General features: G+C 41.1%; 1 protein-coding gene across 2 annotated transcripts; it reads left to right on the top strand.

Moving 5' to 3' along the window:
• The first annotated feature begins 2,853 nt into the window (after nucleotides 1–2,853).
• esrra (estrogen-related receptor alpha) lies at nucleotides 2,854–17,391 on the top strand. 2 transcript variants are annotated; one of them, XM_082547910.1, is made up of 8 exons: nucleotides 2,854–3,157; nucleotides 4,807–4,909; nucleotides 10,803–11,186; nucleotides 11,631–11,747; nucleotides 11,854–11,967; nucleotides 12,859–13,026; nucleotides 13,396–13,665; nucleotides 14,125–17,391. In XM_082547910.1, the coding sequence occupies exons 3-8, from the start codon at nucleotides 10,808–10,810 to the stop codon at nucleotides 14,376–14,378; spliced, it is 1,302 nt and encodes a 433-aa protein (XP_082404036.1). In that variant the 5' UTR covers nucleotides 2,854–3,157; nucleotides 4,807–4,909; nucleotides 10,803–10,807; the 3' UTR covers nucleotides 14,379–17,391. The 2 variants fall into 2 exon arrangements, with proteins under 2 accessions (XP_082404036.1, XP_082404035.1); XM_082547909.1 differs by lacking the exons at nucleotides 2,854–3,157; nucleotides 4,807–4,909 and adding an exon at nucleotides 5,833–5,997.
• The last annotated feature ends 1,786 nt before the right edge of the window (nucleotides 17,392–19,177 follow it).

The following is a 19,177-nucleotide window of genomic DNA, read 5'->3' as shown; positions in this document are numbered from 1 at the left end:
TGGCGCAAACCTTCAATGTCAAAGATGCAACTGTACTTCACACATCTAATCTGTAACTGAAAACTGAAATTTATCCCTCTGTGTGCGCTTGTTTGTGACCACCTAGATGCCACACTTGCAGCCTGCAGTCATGTCTGCGTGGTGAGTAAGCAGAGCGCAGAAAACAACGGAGTGGTCGACCGGCCTCTGGAAATCTGACACTTTCCCCGCAGGATGTCTAAAAAGAAAAGGCACTGTTCTGGCATTGCAATCAGGAAGTCAGGAGACAGCGATGATGTGCAGTGGCAGTGGGTGACCTTTAACTGGAGGACACTTGCTCAGCTGCTATAACGTCATCAGCACCGCTGCTGCAGTTTCCCCGAGCTGCCACCAGGGGTCGAGTGGTGGCCACATGGGTGGGCTAAAGCACTACTGGCCTGGATTTAAAGAATAATTCCACTCTAAATTAAAATCGAAATAAATAAATATTTTATAGGATTGTAAATATGTAAGCTTTTCTGTATTCAGGTTTTTAAAAAAAGAAGAGACAGACTGTAGTGTAGTGTCAGTTAGAGACATATCCCCAAAGCTGCCCCATAACGAGGACACACTGAAGCTCTAGTCACGGACCGATACAGGCCATTTCAAACAAAACTGACAGAGTTAGTCAGCACTCACATGACCATCCTGAACATATAATCAAATCAGCCTTCTCTGATCTCACCCCACATTTGCGCACATTGACCTTGCTATTCATAACCACTACAACATGGCATGTGCACAGCAGAGCAGCATAAAACATCTGTGAAGAGAATGTTCCCCCTGTGCTCTCTTGCATTTTTTGGTGATGGCTGAATCTGTATGACCAGCTTTTCTTTTCTTTTTTTTTAAGTTTTAAGGTGGATCTAAGTGCACTAAATGAGTTCAGCCCCACTCTGGAATCAGCCTGCTACAGCCTGTAGTCTAATAATAAGCGTCTGTAGTATAGGTGGAGACTGTTTTCAGTCAGTCGTGCTGGCTATGACTCACTAATGCAGTGCCCAGTGCCTTTTGTGGATACAGAAAGAAAAAAAGAGCTTCTTGTTAGAATTTATGTAGCCTATCAGCTGACACCTGTCTCAGGTCATGACCCCCTATGAGGAGCACCCGCAGGGACCCCATCTGGCATTCACTGTGTTTTTTTCTATTTCTTTTTTAGGTTTCTGATTCCCGCACATCCACACTCAATGCGCAGTCACGTGTTTAGACCTATATTATTACGCTAAACACAATCGTACAAAACGCTTTAAACAGATTTGTGCGCAAATCTAACGAACATAGCATGACGGGTTTCGCCTCCAACCGGATAATGCAGAGTCTGCAGCAGTGTGATGCAGTCCCGCAGAAGAATTGCAGTCTCTGCAGCACAGGCTGAATGACCTTGCTTCAAGGTCGCAGTGACACCGCCGTCAGTTTTCCCTGTGAGGCGCGCGCCACGAAAATCCTGCCCGCGAGCGCGCCGCATCTATGTAACCACAGCGAGCCTGCTGTCCCGTACCTCGGACACAGCGCTCACTGCTTCAGTTGAAACCAACGTATACTGGGCTATAATTAGAGCCGGATCACGCCGGGCAGCTTTGGGGTGGAGATATCTAAATAATAGGCTACTATGGTTACTCCGATTTCTTTGTCTTTCTTGATTTCCTCCCCCTCCTCTCCACTTTCACCACACCAGTAGAAAAGCTTTTCAACTCTTTCGTGACAACTCCTCTGCTTTCTTAATGCCAGCTGTTGCCAGGCGTGTTGGGGAGCGCAGGGGGCAGCAGACTATTTCTAGAAGCAGGAGGCTTCTAAGTTTGACAAAAGAAAATCGTTTGTTTTCTTTGCTGTATAATAAAATTGCCAAATAAAGTGAACCTTGGTAGAGCAGGCTTACACAAAAGCCCATACAGGATAACACAGGGGGCGAACTTTGTATTCCAAGCAAGTATTTTTCTTTTCTTTCCTTTTTTTTAAATTCAGACTACTATCCTTTAATTATTTTACTTTCTCAACCCTTGGCACAGCTCTCCTCATCTCTTCTTCCTTGGCTCATGTCCAGATGCTGTGCAGCGGCGGAGTGAGACGGGTCAGCGTCACAAGACCAAAAGCATGACTACATTTTCCACAGAGGTGTCCTGGAAAGGACATGCAGCCTCATTTTGTGCCCTATAGCTAATGTGATAATTATAATAATAAAGCATGTTGCAGAAAGCCATTTTCGTTATGGTGTTTTAAGCATAAAGGCTTTCTGAATATAGGCCACAAAACGTATAATAATACAACAGACCCGTGTTTTTAATCTCACAGCAAATATGAAAGCCGTGGGGTTTTTTTCTTTAGTGTGGAAGGGTTCACTGCTATAAAAAGCACTCAATGGTCTGAAATCAGCACTTTGAAGCAGCTCGTCTAAATGAATGAATACACCTTGACTGTACGCGAATTAACGTGGAGTGGGTCATATTTTTTTCACGAGTTGCAGGCCCTTATTAAAATGCGGATGACGCGGGTTGTAGGTGCGTGCAGACGTAACGGAGACCCAGTGGACGCAAATTGTGGCAGAGGGAGGAGAGCAGGCACGAGATCCAGGCTACGTCACTGAGTTCCGTCAAATGCGCGGAAGAAAGCCAAAGGTGTGCCGGAAGTTGAACTGTTAAAATAAAAGCAGCATTTAGAGTTCGTTTTAAGAATATCAGCGTCTCTATCTTTTTAAAATGTGTTACGGATTTGACGGAAAGGAGGGAGACTTTTGTACTGGATTATTTTTTATTTTTGGTCATCTTCCCGTTTGGTAAATGTTTGAAAGGTTTAATATGTCGACGGAGTTTTGCTGTGAAATACTCTTACCGGATGTGGATGCTGTTTTTGTTGGAGACTTGACGCTAAGGTTCAGCTACAACCTCAGTTGTGGAAGGCGAAGACGGGAATTTTTTAACAGCAGTGGACGGAGCCGAACAGCCGGGCGAAGACATTGTGTCGCCGGTTGTTGTTATCTCCCTTTTTACATGCTAACATCGTGATGCGATGTGAGAAACGTCGCGAGGCTCTTACGGCGCCATTAATCCAGTTCAACTGCCAGTGGACTTGCAATCCGCAAAGACTTGACTGACCTCAAATATTTAAGAACAAAAACGACCCCGTGATGTTTTTACATTTCCTAGTAAGTATCTTGTCTTAGCCTACACTTCCGAGGTTGAGCACACATGGGGTGTTTTGCCCATTATTAGTGTTTTTTGGACGTGGCAGCTGTCTTGACGACAGCCTGATGTGCATGCACGATTTGCCCGAAAGAGCTCTAAGTTCGCCTGACCACGTTAATGGGGATATGGGACACGAGCCGGAAAATAGTTAATAGCCTACACTGTGGGATAATTTGCAGTGCACGCCATATTTCAAGCTTATAACACATGTATACCTTGGGACTAATTCATGCTTCAATAAATGCTAGAGGAGTCGTTGGTGGTTAGTACTCTAGTCACCAGTAAGCCACACTCGTTAATGTAGAAAATAAAGACCAACATGCAGATGATAAGTGTTTTCTTCTGTTTTTCTTTCTTGCATGCTGTTACTTAAACAGCAAGTTCTCATGTGCAGAATGCCCCTCCGGCACTTCTTCTTCAGTTGTTCACACTTTAACTTCTCTTCTGTGTATTTTAATCTCCCGAGTTATATTTCTCTCGGTTTTAACACACCGAACTATGTAAGTTGTCGAGCCTCCTGGGCCAGGATTGAGATCCCTGATCTTAAGGCATAATCCACTTCGGCAATTAACCTTTCACCGGTCCGAGATCAGTAAGGCAAGGTCACCCCTGGGTGCTGTTCTCCCTGTCTCCACAGTGCGCCGCATTTAAAACCCTTAAACTGAGTTTAGTGTCGCGTCTGTGAATGTGATGCCGTGTCACTGACGGAGACCTTGCCCCTGACAAAACCACGATAAGAAAGCTTTAAACGGTTGAAGACATAAGGAGCTTGTCGAGGTGTGATATTTGACTTTTTGCTTATGTAATAGAAAGTGTACTTGGAAATCCATTTATGACAAGGAGCTGTTTGGGTGCAACAGTCTACTGGGATTAGAGTCTGAAACTGAAACGACTTATAAAAATGAAATTGTCAGCTGTTTTAACCTCCAGACAAAATGGGAAAAGCATCTCAGTTTGTTTTCATATATAAGAGCCTTGCACACTTTTAAAGTTGCTTAAAATAGGTGTCCTTTTTTGGGATATGGCATTTTTTTAACAGTCATATTTAGACTTTAACAACAAGCTGGAATACTATTCCATTTGGGGTTTTTGTGTTTGTTTTTAAGCCTAAGTAATTTAATTATTTACATAGCTTTATCACCAAACTTAAGTTTATAACTTTGTATGACTGAAAGACAAGGTGTTGGCTTTTCTCTGTCTGCCCTTCAAGCATTCCTGTGACTGTGACCTTTGGAGTGTGTCACGCAGTGTAAAGGGGGAGGGTATGAGCAGTGTGTGTAAAAATCTGGATAGATAGGCTGGGTTATGTATTTTTGGAAAGACAGTTGGTTTTAGGTGTATCCATACGCCTCATTAGAGAAGAAACAAAAACTGTTGGCAGAGCACATGCTTCCTCTGGATCATGTGAAGATTAGCTCCACAGTTATTGTTAGGAGCCTGCCAATCATTTGCTGCGAGTTTGCATACATTATGGTCATTATGAGGCCGGACGCGGTGTCCTTGTGGGGATTTGACCATTCAAAGCACAAAGGGCAAACATGAAAAGCAAACTCTTTGGCTTGGCTGCAAGTTTTGGGAATACTCTCAGAAGCGTTTGCTTGCTTCGCAGGTGTCCCGGTAACTGCAGACTTCAGCCCACAGCAATATCATTTTACTGAGCTGTCTTCTGGAGTGAGACATACACAGGCTTCAAGCTCCAGGTCACCAAACAGGTAAGCTGTTCCTACGTCACCTTTTATGTTGATGAAATGTTACACCGTTATGCCGTGTTTCAATTGGGATTATGTGTTAACAAGTGCCTCTTTTTCCTCACAATTCAGTCATTATAAAGGTAGACTTTGTGGTAGACTTTCAGCTGACGCCTTTAGGACATGCACAGATATGAGCAAGTTTGTAGAAGGATTGAGGCTGAGTAAAAACAACAGAGAATAATGTTACAGTGCCACAACCGTATTTTTCATTACTTATATATGTTACCCGTATATTATGATGGTTTTGTTGCAGTCATACACTTTCCAGGACATGTTCCTGTTTGAGAAAAGCAGGCTCATCAGCTAAACACAGATACTTCTCTTGGTCTGTTGTCGAAATTATATCATGAGGGCACAAACTTGAAACGACAGGCCGTGATTGCTCTGCAAACAGAAAATATGGGTTAGGGAGGGGCAAGAGGCGGATAGATGACAGAAAGAAAGAATAATTAATGTATCAGCCTGTGGCTCTTCAGTGACACTAAATTTCTTTTTTGTTTTGGGGATACTGTGTGAGGGGAAACACATCTTCAGCAGTATACATTTGTGTGTAACACCAGGAGCTAAAAGTTTAGCTGTCTTCCCCTAGATTATTGTAACTTTGTTGTTAGTTTAAGCAAGCTGAAACATTTGATCAAAAATAATATATATTACAGTTTAGAAGTTTAATTGCATCCTTCATTAACAATGCTAACTTATAATTCTGACAATGCCAATCAGATTTCCAGCTGGCAATGAAGCATCTTATATTTGATCAGTATAATTTGGGATCTTCCTTTACTCCATTCAAAAAATATAGTAAATATATGACGCTTAATTTTAAAATGAGACATTTACAGATGACAGTGTGAAAGTGTTACTATGTGCTTAGCCTGCATCGCCTCCCAGCTGTTAGGGAAAGCCGATTGTAGGCCGGCCCATCTCCGCACATAGCCAGCACGAGCTAGCAGGAGCTGGTGGTCTGGATACTGATTTTTCTGCTGGATCTGTGTCATGATAGCACACCGTGGGGAGACTTATCGTTCAGTGCTGCTCTAGTCACCGCTCAGGTAAGATGCAGCCTAGTCCGGGTTAGAGTGACCAAAATAAACCTCGGCCCTAGGGGGAGAGAGCTGGATAGTCAGGATTAACGTAGGCTAGCTAGCCTAGTTAGCTAACATACAGTTATCATTTATGTATTCGCTACTCTTGAAGCTAGCTCATGCTAACGTTACACCAAACACGCTGGAATTAGTTTACAGCAAACACCACGCGTTTCTATGGCTGATAAAGTAGATAACAGAGCTATTTAGCAGACCTCTTTAGGTTTTACGCGCTGCTTTAGTCGAATCAATGAGTAACCAGAGAGCTATCATCGCATGCTTGTTAACATTTTCTATGAAGAAACCGACATTTCCCAAAGAAGAAGTCGAATTGGCCAGCGGTGCACATGGTGACCTGATGATCTGACTCAAGTCCGAGCAAAGCCAAATGACACTGTTCAGTATCTGTGTTTATGTGCTACTACTGGTACTGTCTGGTTGAGCGATTAACTGAGCTTTCAGTGAGTCCAGGTAGGCTAAACTTTAAACAGGATAAGTTTCTTTGACGTGTCCGAGGCTTGCCAAACAGCTCTCATATACAGAGAGGGCAAACTCCAAAGAAAATTGTATGCCAGCAACCATAGGATTGGGTTATCTGCTGCAGCAATAAGTATGATAAAGGCTTACTTGCTTGGGAAGTACCTACTGACACTGTTAGTAGGACTGACTAACTCTGACTGTTTTTCTCATAGTGTGCTTTCAGTCTGAGGCTCTCTGTTCTGTTCTCAGTGGTTCCCATCAGCAAAGACAGAAAGCTCTTTTCTGATGGTCATGTCTTAGAAGTGCAGTTTGATGTTAAATATGTCTGAACAAGAGGCTGTTTATTATTGACACAGTAGTAATTAGTAGTAATTTTTTAAACTGACAGAGATAAACCACTCAAAGCTGACCAGCCCAGGACTGATGTTTATTGATTATATCACAAAAAGCCTCAGAATCTTCACTGTTTTTGTTGTCACAGTCACATGTTTTGTAATTATACGAGACTTGAGTGGATTATCAGCCCACCTGATAAACAAATAGAAAAATGTTGGATAATTGCAGTAGATTGCTACTATGTGTGCAAGAGAAACTGAGGACTTAACTGGATTGAGGCTATTTAGACTGCAGAAATCCTCCTCAACGTCCTCACGCAGTGATCTATTAACACAGTCATTCAAGTAAGGGTCTGCATTAATGCTTAAGAGGTGAAGCTAAGAGACAGTTCATGCTCACGTTACGGTTACTTTCTCAATTTCACAATTCAAATCAAGAAAACAAAGTTCGTTTCAGGTAGAATAATAAAACATGTCAAGAGTGTTTTGGTGGCAATTTATCAACTGTCTGTCTTTATAGTGATTAAATACAGGCGTGATCCGCTCTCTTCTGAATTGATGACCCTCGCTTGGGCTGGGCAAAGCGGTGGTCAGTTTGTGCATGCAAACACTCGCCCACCAGTTTGTTAAGTTACATAAAGACGAGAAACCTCAGATGCCCCATTGATATTATTACATTATATGTCAGAGATCAGACTGCTCTTAAGCTGATTGTCTTATTTTATATGGATGGTTGACATTAAGAACCCTGACATTTGGCTTTAAAACTAAGTTGAGCTTAAAAGCATTACACAGAATTACTCACAGAGATGCAGATTTTGGTATTAGAAGTGCATATTCACTTGGGTAATTGAATCTTCTCTTTCATTTTTTATGTCAAACATCTTCTGCGTGCTTCTCTCCTTCGCTGGAGTGCATTTCAAGGTGCAGTGCACAGTATGCCATCTCGACTGTGTACTGAGACTCATTAACTTTTTTATACGCTTGTATTGAGATTCATAAACATCCCAAATATAACATGTTTACTATTTTTGCTAGCATAATTTAAGTTAGAACTACAGACTACTACTTTTGCTTACTTATTTGAATACAAGTTATGTGATTGAGTGACTTCTTTATAGCACAGTGGCCTCCATTCACTCACTTTAGACATCTTAATGACTTGAAATATGACAGAGGTGTAGTTCTATTAGGTGCGACGTGTTTTTGATAGCTTTCATTAATATCTTTAGAAGGCAAGATTATGGCCAATATGATGATCATGATTATTTTGTTCAGCATTAAGGTCATGATTATTTGTCATAATTATTCATTAAGATCGTTGACAATATTTTTGTTGCACTTTCATGCATTTCATTTCACGTTTGTACAAATCTTTGTGTCAAAATAAAATTGGACCTACTTATTTATCTAAATTCAGTGTGTTTTTTAGAAGAAACATTTAAAAAAAAAAAAACTGTACTAAATGAACAGGCCACTGATTTCACTTTTGTGTTGCACCACATTCCTGTTTGTTAATGTTCACAAACCAATCTTTGATGACAAATAGTATGAAGTTTTTTACTTAATTCATTGCACCTGCATGATGGATGCGAATAAAACTCAAAGAACTAGATAAACCCTTTCTTTTTCCCCAGTAATGTTTCACATACTCGTCAGGTATTACTACTTCAAGAATCGCTCTTTTGTCCATTATGGTGACCGTTTTCCTGAAGTCTTGCTTACTCACAGTGTTTGGTGGACACACGCCTTTAGCCAAATGGAACGTGATTACTTTGATGATTTCAGTGTGCGGATGGATTTGCTGAGGCTCGGTAAAGGCTCGCTTTTAAGGATGGCTGAGTTGATGTTGGAAAGTTCACTGCAGCAACCATTGCACTATTTATTCATTTATTTTTGGCCTTCATGTCTGTGCATACTGCAGTTTGTGGTTGAATAAGTTGTGTTGCTGAATATGATTTATTTTTGATTAACCTCTCTAAAGTAGGGAGTAATTCTAGTCACTAGATGATTATCTGCTTTCTGCTGTGCCAGACATTTAAATATTTGTTGTGCATCAGCCATTTAATGAAGTGTTACACATCCAGACTAGTCCAGGAAACTTCGAGCTGCCAGGTGCAGCTGCAGTTGGCTCGTGCAGTCACATGTTCAGGCATTGATTTGCGGAGTGCTTGAATTAATTAATTGTTTTAATTGGTGGAGGATGTATTTTAAATTGTGTGAGAAGCCAAATGGCATTTTCTTGTATGTATGTAGAGGACCAGCCACATATTTAGTATGTCAAAGGTTGAGGAAGGGAGAACTCAAGCATTTGGAGGGACAGTTTATTTTATGTTTGCATCCTCAGACTCCAAATAGGAAGGTTCATACTTATGTTTCATCATCTGAGAGGGGGTCCCCTTGACCAAAGAAGTGAAAACACAAATGAAAGAGACAACACCACTGGCATCTGGGTAAAATATCCCCTTGCTTCTCATTCAAGCCTCATCTCCTGAGCTGAAGTCAGGGGTCTAATCTGTCAGCAGATGACCCTCCCGTCTCTGGATAGCTGGCGACGAGCTGGCTAAACAACAACAACAACAACTGGTTAAAAGCTAACGCTGTGTCAGCTAATGTTAGGCTTGAGTGTCCTAAAGATTGCACTTTCTCTCTGATAAACAGTGTGAGTACATTCTCATGTCATGTATGAGTTCAGAAATATTTGATCCTCTTCAAAGAAACATTCACTTATGCCAGCTGACAGACAAACAAAAACAGCAGCGCGTACTGACAGAAAAGTTCAGGACATTCTTAACAGCGATACTCGGTGTTGCTTTTATTGGGCAGAAGTACATTTCACTGAATTACAGATTCCTAATAGACTCATTTTACAAAGTTTTAATCATTCAGAATAAATAGACACGGGCACATATTGACATCTGGGTAAACAACAAAGTGACACCCTGTACTCTCTACAGATGAACGGCGACAAGAGTGTTTGAGATGACTGGAGGGAAAAAATGTAAAATTCTAGAAAATATTTCATTGACACTTATCAGTTTTTCATTCCTGATTTCTTTCCAAGTGTCGATATTATTTAAATATATTCAAATTTAGTTTGTACAAAAATGTTTTTATGCAGCAACAGTAGAAGAAACATGTTCCCAGATGCTCTGCGTTTCCCCATAATGGCTGCTGTTATGGGGTACAGTCTAAACGTAATGTGTTTTAATGTCTTTGTCCTACAGTGGCTAAGATTATGCAAAAGTCTGATTACAGCAATTGTAGACTGTGAGCTACAATCTGCTGTAAGATTTTACACACTGTACTTTTAAGCACACATACATATATAGCTCAGGTGGTAGAGCAGGTCTCCTACTAATCAGAAGGTTGGTGGTGCAGGTCAAACATCTTTGGGCAAGATGCATCCATCAGAGTGTAAATGTTGGATAGAAAGAGCATAGAAAAAAACTGCTTGTGAGAATGGGTGAATTAGGCAAGTTGTGAAAAGTGCTTTGAGTGCTCAGAGTAGAAGAGTGCTATATATGAATCAGTCCATTTACCATTTAGTTTAGGGAAGGTTAGTTGAGGTTAATTTGATAGTAGATTAAAGCAGCATTTGCATCACCACAACTTGAAATGTTTTTCTCTCTGCTGCCTGTTTCCTTCTGATTACAGTGTTTATGCTCAAACCATCACAAATCCCACACAGTAGTGCAAACAGTTTGATGGTTTAAAAAGCTTTAAGAAGGACTAAAGACTGGGGTGGGAATATGGTAAAGTGTTGTAGCCCATGAAGGGGCACTACACTACTGAGATGTTTATTTACATCCTTTTTTTCTTTGCTTTATCATTTTATTACTTTTGTTTGTTATCATGAAAATCTGTGACTGATGATTTTCTCAGAGATATAGATGTGAGTTAAAAGTCTCTGTGCTATTATTTACTTTGACATTTCTTTTTCCTTTTGCCCTGCAGACATCATGTCTTCCCGTGAGCGTCGGTCAGATGTCTACATAAAGGCAGAACCAAGTAGTCCAGAGGGAGGCGGGGGAGGTCGGACCAGCCCTGGCGGGGCCTCCTCAGATTCTTCTCATAGCGGAGGCGGAGTGACCCGAGGAGACAACGTTAAACGTTACTCCCCGCCACTGTACACACCAGCTCTGCGTTGCCATTTCAAGGATGAGGGTGGCGATGGGGCAGAGGAGGGCTCCGCTGGAAATGGGGCAGGTCGATGCAAGTACGCCCTGAGCACGCTTCCCAAGAGGCTGTGTCTCGTTTGCGGGGATGTGGCCTCAGGTTACCATTATGGTGTTGCATCGTGTGAGGCCTGTAAAGCATTCTTCAAGAGAACCATTCAAGGTGTGTTGTGGTAAAGTTTGCTTTAGTGACAGGTAAAGCACTTTAAATGTGTTTAAATGTTTTCACAACAAAACATAGAGTATAAAACACGTATTTGTTTTCTAGAATACCGCTAAAACTTCTCATTGATTTTCCAAAAAAAAAAAAGCTATTTTGTCCCAAAAAACAAGAAATGTATGCAGTTTTGAAAATCTTTCATATTGTTGCTTGTTTCTGGGACCTTCATGAACTCCTGACATTATTTCTGTAACTTTCCAGAGAGTGTAAAAAAATCACTGTCACACCTCTGTATGAGGATTGGTATAGTCGGAGTGTAGGACATAAAAAAAGAGGAATAGCAGAATGTGTGTGTGGTTGAAAGATAAGAGAGAGTATAGGCACTTGCTTCTTCGCGAATTTATTTGTACATTCGTTGAGATTAACATTTTCTGCTTCTTCATATAGGTAACATTGAATATAGCTGTCCAGCATCAAATGAGTGTGAAATCACTAAAAGGCGCAGAAAGGCTTGCCAGGCATGCCGCTTCACCAAGTGCTTGAAAGTAGGCATGCTTAAAGAGGGTGAGTGTGACCAGACTTTGATTATTATTCCAATATGTTCATTATTGTGCAGTTGCTTAGTTTATTGCTGACCTAAACGAGAACTGCTGATTCTTGCACAACGTAGGAGTTCGTCTGGACAGGGTCAGGGGTGGAAGGCAGAAGTACAAAAGACGCCCAGAAGTGGAGAATGCAACATACCAGAGTGCTCCTCTACCGCTGACAAAGGAGAGCGAAAAAAGTGAGCTTTGATAAATTGTATTATGCTTTTTTGTGTGTGTCATGAAATAGCCTTCAAGGAGTTTCTGCAAATGTGGCACAAAAGTTCCCTTCGAGTCAAGGATGCACTGATTAGTAGTCGGTCATAGGTCACCGTGGCAACATGAAACACTTTTTTGGCTATAACTCGTGAATTCTTACACTGATGGTGACTAAATTTCACAGAAATGTCTACTGCATATCACTAACAGGCAGAGCGCATCCCGGGCCAGGAGTAAGTTACTCATGACAAGAAGTTGAAAGAAGATGAAAGATAGTGATGTTGAAAAAAGGGAGAAATACAGATGGATTTGGTTAATTTGGGAGATTTTTTTTCCCCTTTGCACTGAGTTAACGTTAAAATGTGGATTTATGTGTTTGGAAATGAACAATTTTCCCCTTAAAAATGTAAAGTTTTAAAGGAAAGCTCCTCAGAAAATAAAAGCAACACACAAAACATTTAAAATAAACTGGAATTAGCTACAACACAGCTCCCCCTAGTGCCTGATGTGGTTCACTGTTAGTCTTCACTCTTTAAATCAGCAGGTCAGGAAAAGCTTTGGCTCTGTAATGATTTTAATTTAATGTAATTTGACCTGGATTGTTCAAGCTACATGAATCTGGCTGTGGTATAAACATAGAATAATGATCATAAGCAGCAGGCAAAGCTGGCAGATCCTAAGCCTATTTTTAAAATCCATATTTATATACTGTACATAGAGCGCTGCGTATAATACAGTGAAGAGTAATGGAGATCATCAAAATATATCTGAATGCGTTTGTTTAGATAATGACAGTGCTGATGTTGTGGGTATCAACATGTCTGAATGTATACAGTAATTAATGCATCGTTTGTTGTGTGTTTTTGTGACAGATTCCTCCAACATCATCGTGTCCCACCTTCTAGTAGCAGAGCCAGAAAAGTTATTTGCCATGCCCGACCCTCTGCAGCCGGACACGGCCCAGCGTACGCTCACCACCCTTTGTGACCTGGCTGACCGTGAGCTGGTTGTGATCATCGGCTGGGCCAAACACATTCCTGGTAAGAGATGCAGAGAGAATAAAGGAGGGGAGGAGAGGCAGCAATAGCATGGCAACAGCGGAAGAGACTTCCAGGCTCGCTGAAGAGCATCAGTCACACCATGACTAGAATATTGATTGTTGTTGTTATGAATGGCCTGCATGAGCGTGGCTCTAAAGGCTGAATAAATTTAAAGAAAATGTACAGTCAAAACAAATCAGTGTGCATTTAATGTCAAGAGACGAGGACCTTATTCTAAGAGCTCAGATGAAATTATTTATTCCCATATGAAGCTGGTTAAAATATCTAAACCATTATTTGGAGCTTGGTACCAGTAAACCCATCATCCTCCATTTAAATGTGTCCCTTTCTTTGTGCTTTCTCCTGCAGGCTTCTTGTCTCTGTCTCTGGCAGACCAGATGTCAGTGCTGCAGTCAGTGTGGCTGGAGGTGCTCGTGCTGGGCGTAGCGTACCGCTCGCTCGGCTGTGAGGACGAGGTGGTGTTCGCAGAGGACTTTGTCCTTGACGAGGAGATGTCACGTGCAGCCGGACTGACAGAGCTTAATGCAGCTATTAGTCAGCTCGCTCGCCGATTCCGTGCCCTTAACGTGGACCGGGAGGAATTTGTCATGCTAAAAGCCATCGCACTCACCAACTCAGGTACTTTTACTGCAGCTGCAGACAAGCAGCTATGGGAACATATAAATCAGAATTCAGTATTTTGACACATCCTTTACTTCTCGCATCTTATGAAGCGTTTTGTTGTAGCTTGTAGTGGTAGGTGCACTGTAACACTGTATATTCCCAGTTTTAAAGGCTAGTCTTCTGCTTTCTTGCAGGTATCCGCACTGTAGCTGAATAACTCACAAATGATCTCTCTGTAGTGTAAATATGATGCGATTTGTTTACCCATCTCATAACCTTTATGTAGTTGTCCCTCAGAGGTCCACCTACAATGAGTGCTAACTACAGGCCCTGCTTGTTGAATAAATAACAACTGACATTAGTTTGTTTGTAGTCAATTACCGGGCAAGGCAGCCTCTCTTTCTGTGACAAAAGCTGAGAACATTTCAGCACCCTCCACACTCCCTCACCATGTGCTCCCTGTTGTTCTGTCAGACTCTGTTTACATCGAGGACATGGAGGCCGTGCAGAAGCTGCGGGACCTCCTCCACCAGGCCCTGCTGGAGATGGAATGTCAGCGGCGCCCAGACGACCCCCAGCGGGCAGGACGTCTTCTTTTAACGTTGCCTCTCCTCCGACAGACTGCTGGCCGTGCTCTGACCACTTTCTACAGCATCAAGACCCGGGGTGGGGTGCCCATGCACAAACTATTCCTGGAGATGCTGGAAGCCATGATGGACTCCCCCTAGAGAGAAACGCAGGAGCAGGAGTAGAGCGGATTCAGAGAAAGCCCCAAACAGAGAGCTACTCTTCAAGAGTGGATGTGTGTTTTATGGAAAAGGACAGCTTTCATTTCAGAATTAATAATGAGGAAACGATCATTATCTCCTTTAGGCCACAGGAAGAAAGGAAAATAATGTGAAGTGGAAATTGGCCATTTACAGAATGATGTAACTGTCAGAGTTCAGTAAAAAGCTCTTCACGTGAGAACATTTAACACAAATGCCAGAATATTTCTTAGTTCTAACCGTTTCACGGCATGTTTCTTCACAGCATCAACCTGCAGTTACTTAACCACTGAAGAACAACATGTAGGTACCGAATAACAGACTGCAACCATGTGGCTTTTGAACTTAAAAATAGTACTACATCTGCTCATGAAAAGCCATAATAACATACCCGGCAAAATGCTTGAGAGTCCAACAAGGGGTCAGAATAAAGTGCACACTAAGTGCTTGTATTTACTATAGTTTAGTGTGCCGTTGTAGGCAAGTCATAGGAATTTCTTGCAATATGTTAAAAGCAATATAACGACTCGAATATTGTCTGTCACATTCAAAATGTGGATCAAATGGTGAGACATCTATTTGTATGCCTCGATTAGTAGTACTTCACTCTTGGGACCCCAAGCGCTGCTTTTTAGAAAAAAACAACAAAAAAATCGAGCTTCTAGTAGAAACCGGTTTGGTCAGGGAAGCCAAATGAGTACATTTAAAAAAAACAAAACAAAAAAAACATTTGAGAAAAAACTGCAGCACTTTGGGGATTAAATTGTGAAGCGGAAGCCGCTGGTGTGAGTGCAGCTGTCTTTTTACAAGTTTGTGCAATGGATTCACAGTCCAGGAGAAGTGTATATGAAGACTGTATGCACATAAAATGCTCCGCTTGGAAGTTAATTTATATGTAAAGTGTTGTATGTAAATCCTACTGGCACACACAAAAAAAGGCTTCCATCCAAGCAAGCATGTGTGTTTGTTCGTATGCAGTCGAAACCAATGAGCTACACTGAGATCAGGGACGAACACGGCTCTTGGACATTAAAGCTAGTGTGGCAACGAGCGATTAGAAAAGAAATGCCTCATCTGCTTTTTAAAAAAAAAAAAAAGTATACTGCCCTCTCTACTCCACTAGAATCAGTTTTTGACTTCAGCAGGTGTGTTTTTGAAGAAAAAAAGAAAAGGTCTGTCCTGTTTGATTTGTGGGCTGTGACGTGTAACACTAATTTGTATGATTGATACGTGTACGTTGAGACATTGCTGCATTTTTCTGCAGTGGTGAAGAATGTTGCATAGATCTCAGATGCTTTTATATGAGATCAGCTGATCTGTTGAACTTTTGCAAGTGCCCAATTATGGGCTTAGGGCAACAAGAAATGCAACATCTTCCCTTTTGGATGTGTGGAAGTCCTGCTTACTGTTCAGCAGGTTTGTATATTTACAGCATAAATGATCACTGTAGTAAGCTTTCCATGCGATGCAAAGCTACAGTGTCGGATAATAAAATCAGATCCCTAAAAATAATATTTAGTGGCCAAAAGGGCCATTAATCTTTTAGCCATGTACAATTCCACTGAAATAAACAGAAACATGCAATTTGTAGTGGACATTTTAACAAAAAAAACTAACAAAAAACAAAAAAAAAAGCCAGCAAATGTGAGAAAACCACCCACCCCCAATTATAATTTTATTTGTGCAGCTCACAGTGTACTGAAATTTGTAAAGACTTGAAACTTGCTTCTTTTTTTTTTCTCTTTTTTTCATACAATTTCCTTTTTAGGATTTAAGGGTATTTTATTTACATTGTAAACACACTGTTGTGGGGTTGGATAAAGTGAATGCTGATTGTGTTTTTAATGTAAACAGGTGTGTGTCGTCTGAGGTTGATTGTGATTTTAGGGATCAATTTACTTGGCTCTATAGGTCCGGTGGCATGGTGAGGCTACAGAAGGCTACCTCAGGAGGCAGAGTAAGCCAGATGGCCAAAAAAAAACAAACTGTGGAGACAAATGTAACTCGTGATCTGTTGTCAGTTTTAAAAAGTGGGTAGTGGGCATACCGAATGTCCCGCAGTTCATTTGTTTCTGTTTTCTTTACGGAGTGTATGGCTCATAAATGCCTCGTGAGAGACTGTGTGTGTGTGTGTGTGTGTCACAGTTGATGTGGTGGTAAAGCTAAAACAGTGCAACTGCTAATCCATGGGTGCTACATAAGCAACAGCTGGCACTGTGGAATGGGAAATCTGGCAAAATGTGACACTGATGGATCTGTTTGGTCTTGTTTTCATAAGTTTGAGCTTATATACGTCTGTCTTTTTAAAAAGAAAAACTTGTGTTCTAGCCATGTTTCTCAAACCTTTTTAAAGATAGCAAAAACATAGATGCCGCTAAGTTTCTCCATATTAACGGGTCATATATGCAAAGGTAGATTTTTCTTTTCTTTTTTTCACTAGCATTTTAGGTACGGCGGGGGTTAGGGTGGAGGGCCATTTGCAGTGTCACTGTTGACGTCATACAGTCATTTGTGGGTCTACTTGCATACGTGCGCATTAATATAAATAAGCAATACAATAAATTTACCAAACCTCACACCTTTCCTTGTATAGCCACGGTGTACATATAAGCATTGCCAGTTATAATTAAGAATAGCTACTAAACGGTATATTATTTAGAAATTCAAATCAATGTTTGTATTTTGAAAGACTATTTAAATGATTAAATTCTATTTTTTACTCAATTTACTGTTGTTTGTTGACACTGCTTTTTTTTGTGTGATACTGGCTGTGAATTTCTGTGTGTAGGCTATTTTTTATTTTATTTTATTTTTTTCCCCATTTAGATCAAAGTTTGATGTCCGTGTCTAAACTTGTCCACATAAAAATCACTGTGAAAAAAAAAAGTGAGATCTTCCACTGTCTGACGCAAAAAGGGAGTGGATTATTGTAGGTGCTTTGTGTTGTGTAATAAATGGACACACCACCACCGCATACCATTGGTCTCATCTCTCCCTGTGGATGTGTATGCATGTGTATTCCGGGGGGAGGGGGGGTGTTTTATGAGGGTACTGTGATGAAGACCACTGTTGAAGCTGTAAGTGTCGTCGTATTTTTGACCATATCACCTTTGGACATGCTCTTAACTGTTGATGAATTGGACCTTGCTTTGCCCCCAGGTTTTCTCTTTAGCACCAGGGGGGTGAAGGCAACAGTGGTCCCAGTGGTAATTGGAGCACTTGGTGCAGTGGCCCCCAAGTAGATCCCAGAAACAACATCCAAAGAGCGTCCAGAAGAGTTGTTGGAACAGCAAAGATCCTGCACAGGACTGTGGAGCTTGAGGTTCCTGTGCAACATCCCCCCTTTGTTCCAGTAGCCTCCTGACATGGATCTTGCTAATCCAGGCAAAGTCAGAGTCGGTATGGCCACAGCTATTTGTATGTATAAATATATATTTCATTGTAGACACTTTTTTTTAAGTAAATAGTGAGCAACAGGGACATATTTAATGGTTTATGCCGGTATTTATGGTGAGTTATGATAATATGAAGTGCAAAATTCATGCCCCTCTCCTCTGTAATTTTTCCATTCTCCAACGCCACCTAGTGACTTGGATTGGAAGATTTTTTTTTTTTGGCCTCCAGGTTGTATATTTGCCCCCTTCCTTTATAAAATATATAGCAGATCCTGGTAATATGGGGCATAACAAAACAGAAATGTAAAATAAGTAAAAGAATAATTGTTAGTATTGTCTGCACAGCTTTATAAAAGTCTCCCATAGCCAATCATCATATGATCAACTACCTTTGGTCATGTTGTTTACATGTATCATATAGCCTAACTGGCAAATTGTAAGCTAATCTTGTAGTGGCAGCGTAGGTGTGCCTTTACATTTAATTAATTACTACAAAGCAAAAAATTACCAAGAACCTGAACAGGCTGGCGACCAGATTAAAATTTGGAAAGGGCCAGATTTGGCCCCAGGACCATGAGTTTACACATGCTGCTGACTCACAATATAAAAGTCACTATATAAAAGTTGTTGTGGAAATGCTGGATCTCCTCTCAACATCACTACTCTGTCTGTAATTCCCAAATAGAGATTTCTCCCCGGTATTACAGCATTTAGTAATTAAAATCAAACTTATTTTAACAGAGGCCCCCAGTACCCAAATCAGCATGATGAAAATTAATAATAATGGTAGAAAGCATCTCTTTGAAAAAATTTTTAAGAGGAGAGCTGTTTTGTTTTAGTTTTATCCCAGTCTCATCTGCTAACATGGACAGGACAGGGTTTATGACTTATACTGCAGCCAGACCCCAGGGACCAATTCCATTCGCACACACAAGGCTGTCTTTAAAGTCTAAAAAAACACATAGAAGATGTTTTAACAGATGCCAAAATAGCAGGAGCAGCTTAATGGTGGGCTAAATGTACTGTAGCATATTTTATACACGCAGTCAAAATGTGATGTGAGTAATGAAGGCGTTTGTGTCCCTGAAGAGCCCTTTTAGAGCCTGCTTTTAATTTGTCACAGCAATGGAAACACAGGTGTATAACCAAGGGCTGTGATCGATTTGGGAGGGTTGGCTTCATACACTGTGTGACTACTTCGCTGCTGTGGCTCACTAACAGGCTTCATGGAACCAAACCATCATTTTTTCTGTGAAAAAGGCCTAATAGTATAAAAGTATGAATATTCGCTCTGTGTGATACTGCAAATTTGGATACTGACTCAATGCCAAGTAAATGCAGGGCCAGTATTGCCAATACCAATGC

Source organism: Aulonocara stuartgranti, assembly GCF_965226115.1.
Source record: "Aulonocara stuartgranti genome assembly, chromosome: 10".
NCBI lineage: Eukaryota > Metazoa > Chordata > Actinopteri > Cichliformes > Cichlidae > Aulonocara > Aulonocara stuartgranti.
This window is presented reverse-complemented; position numbering and strand designations above follow the sequence as displayed.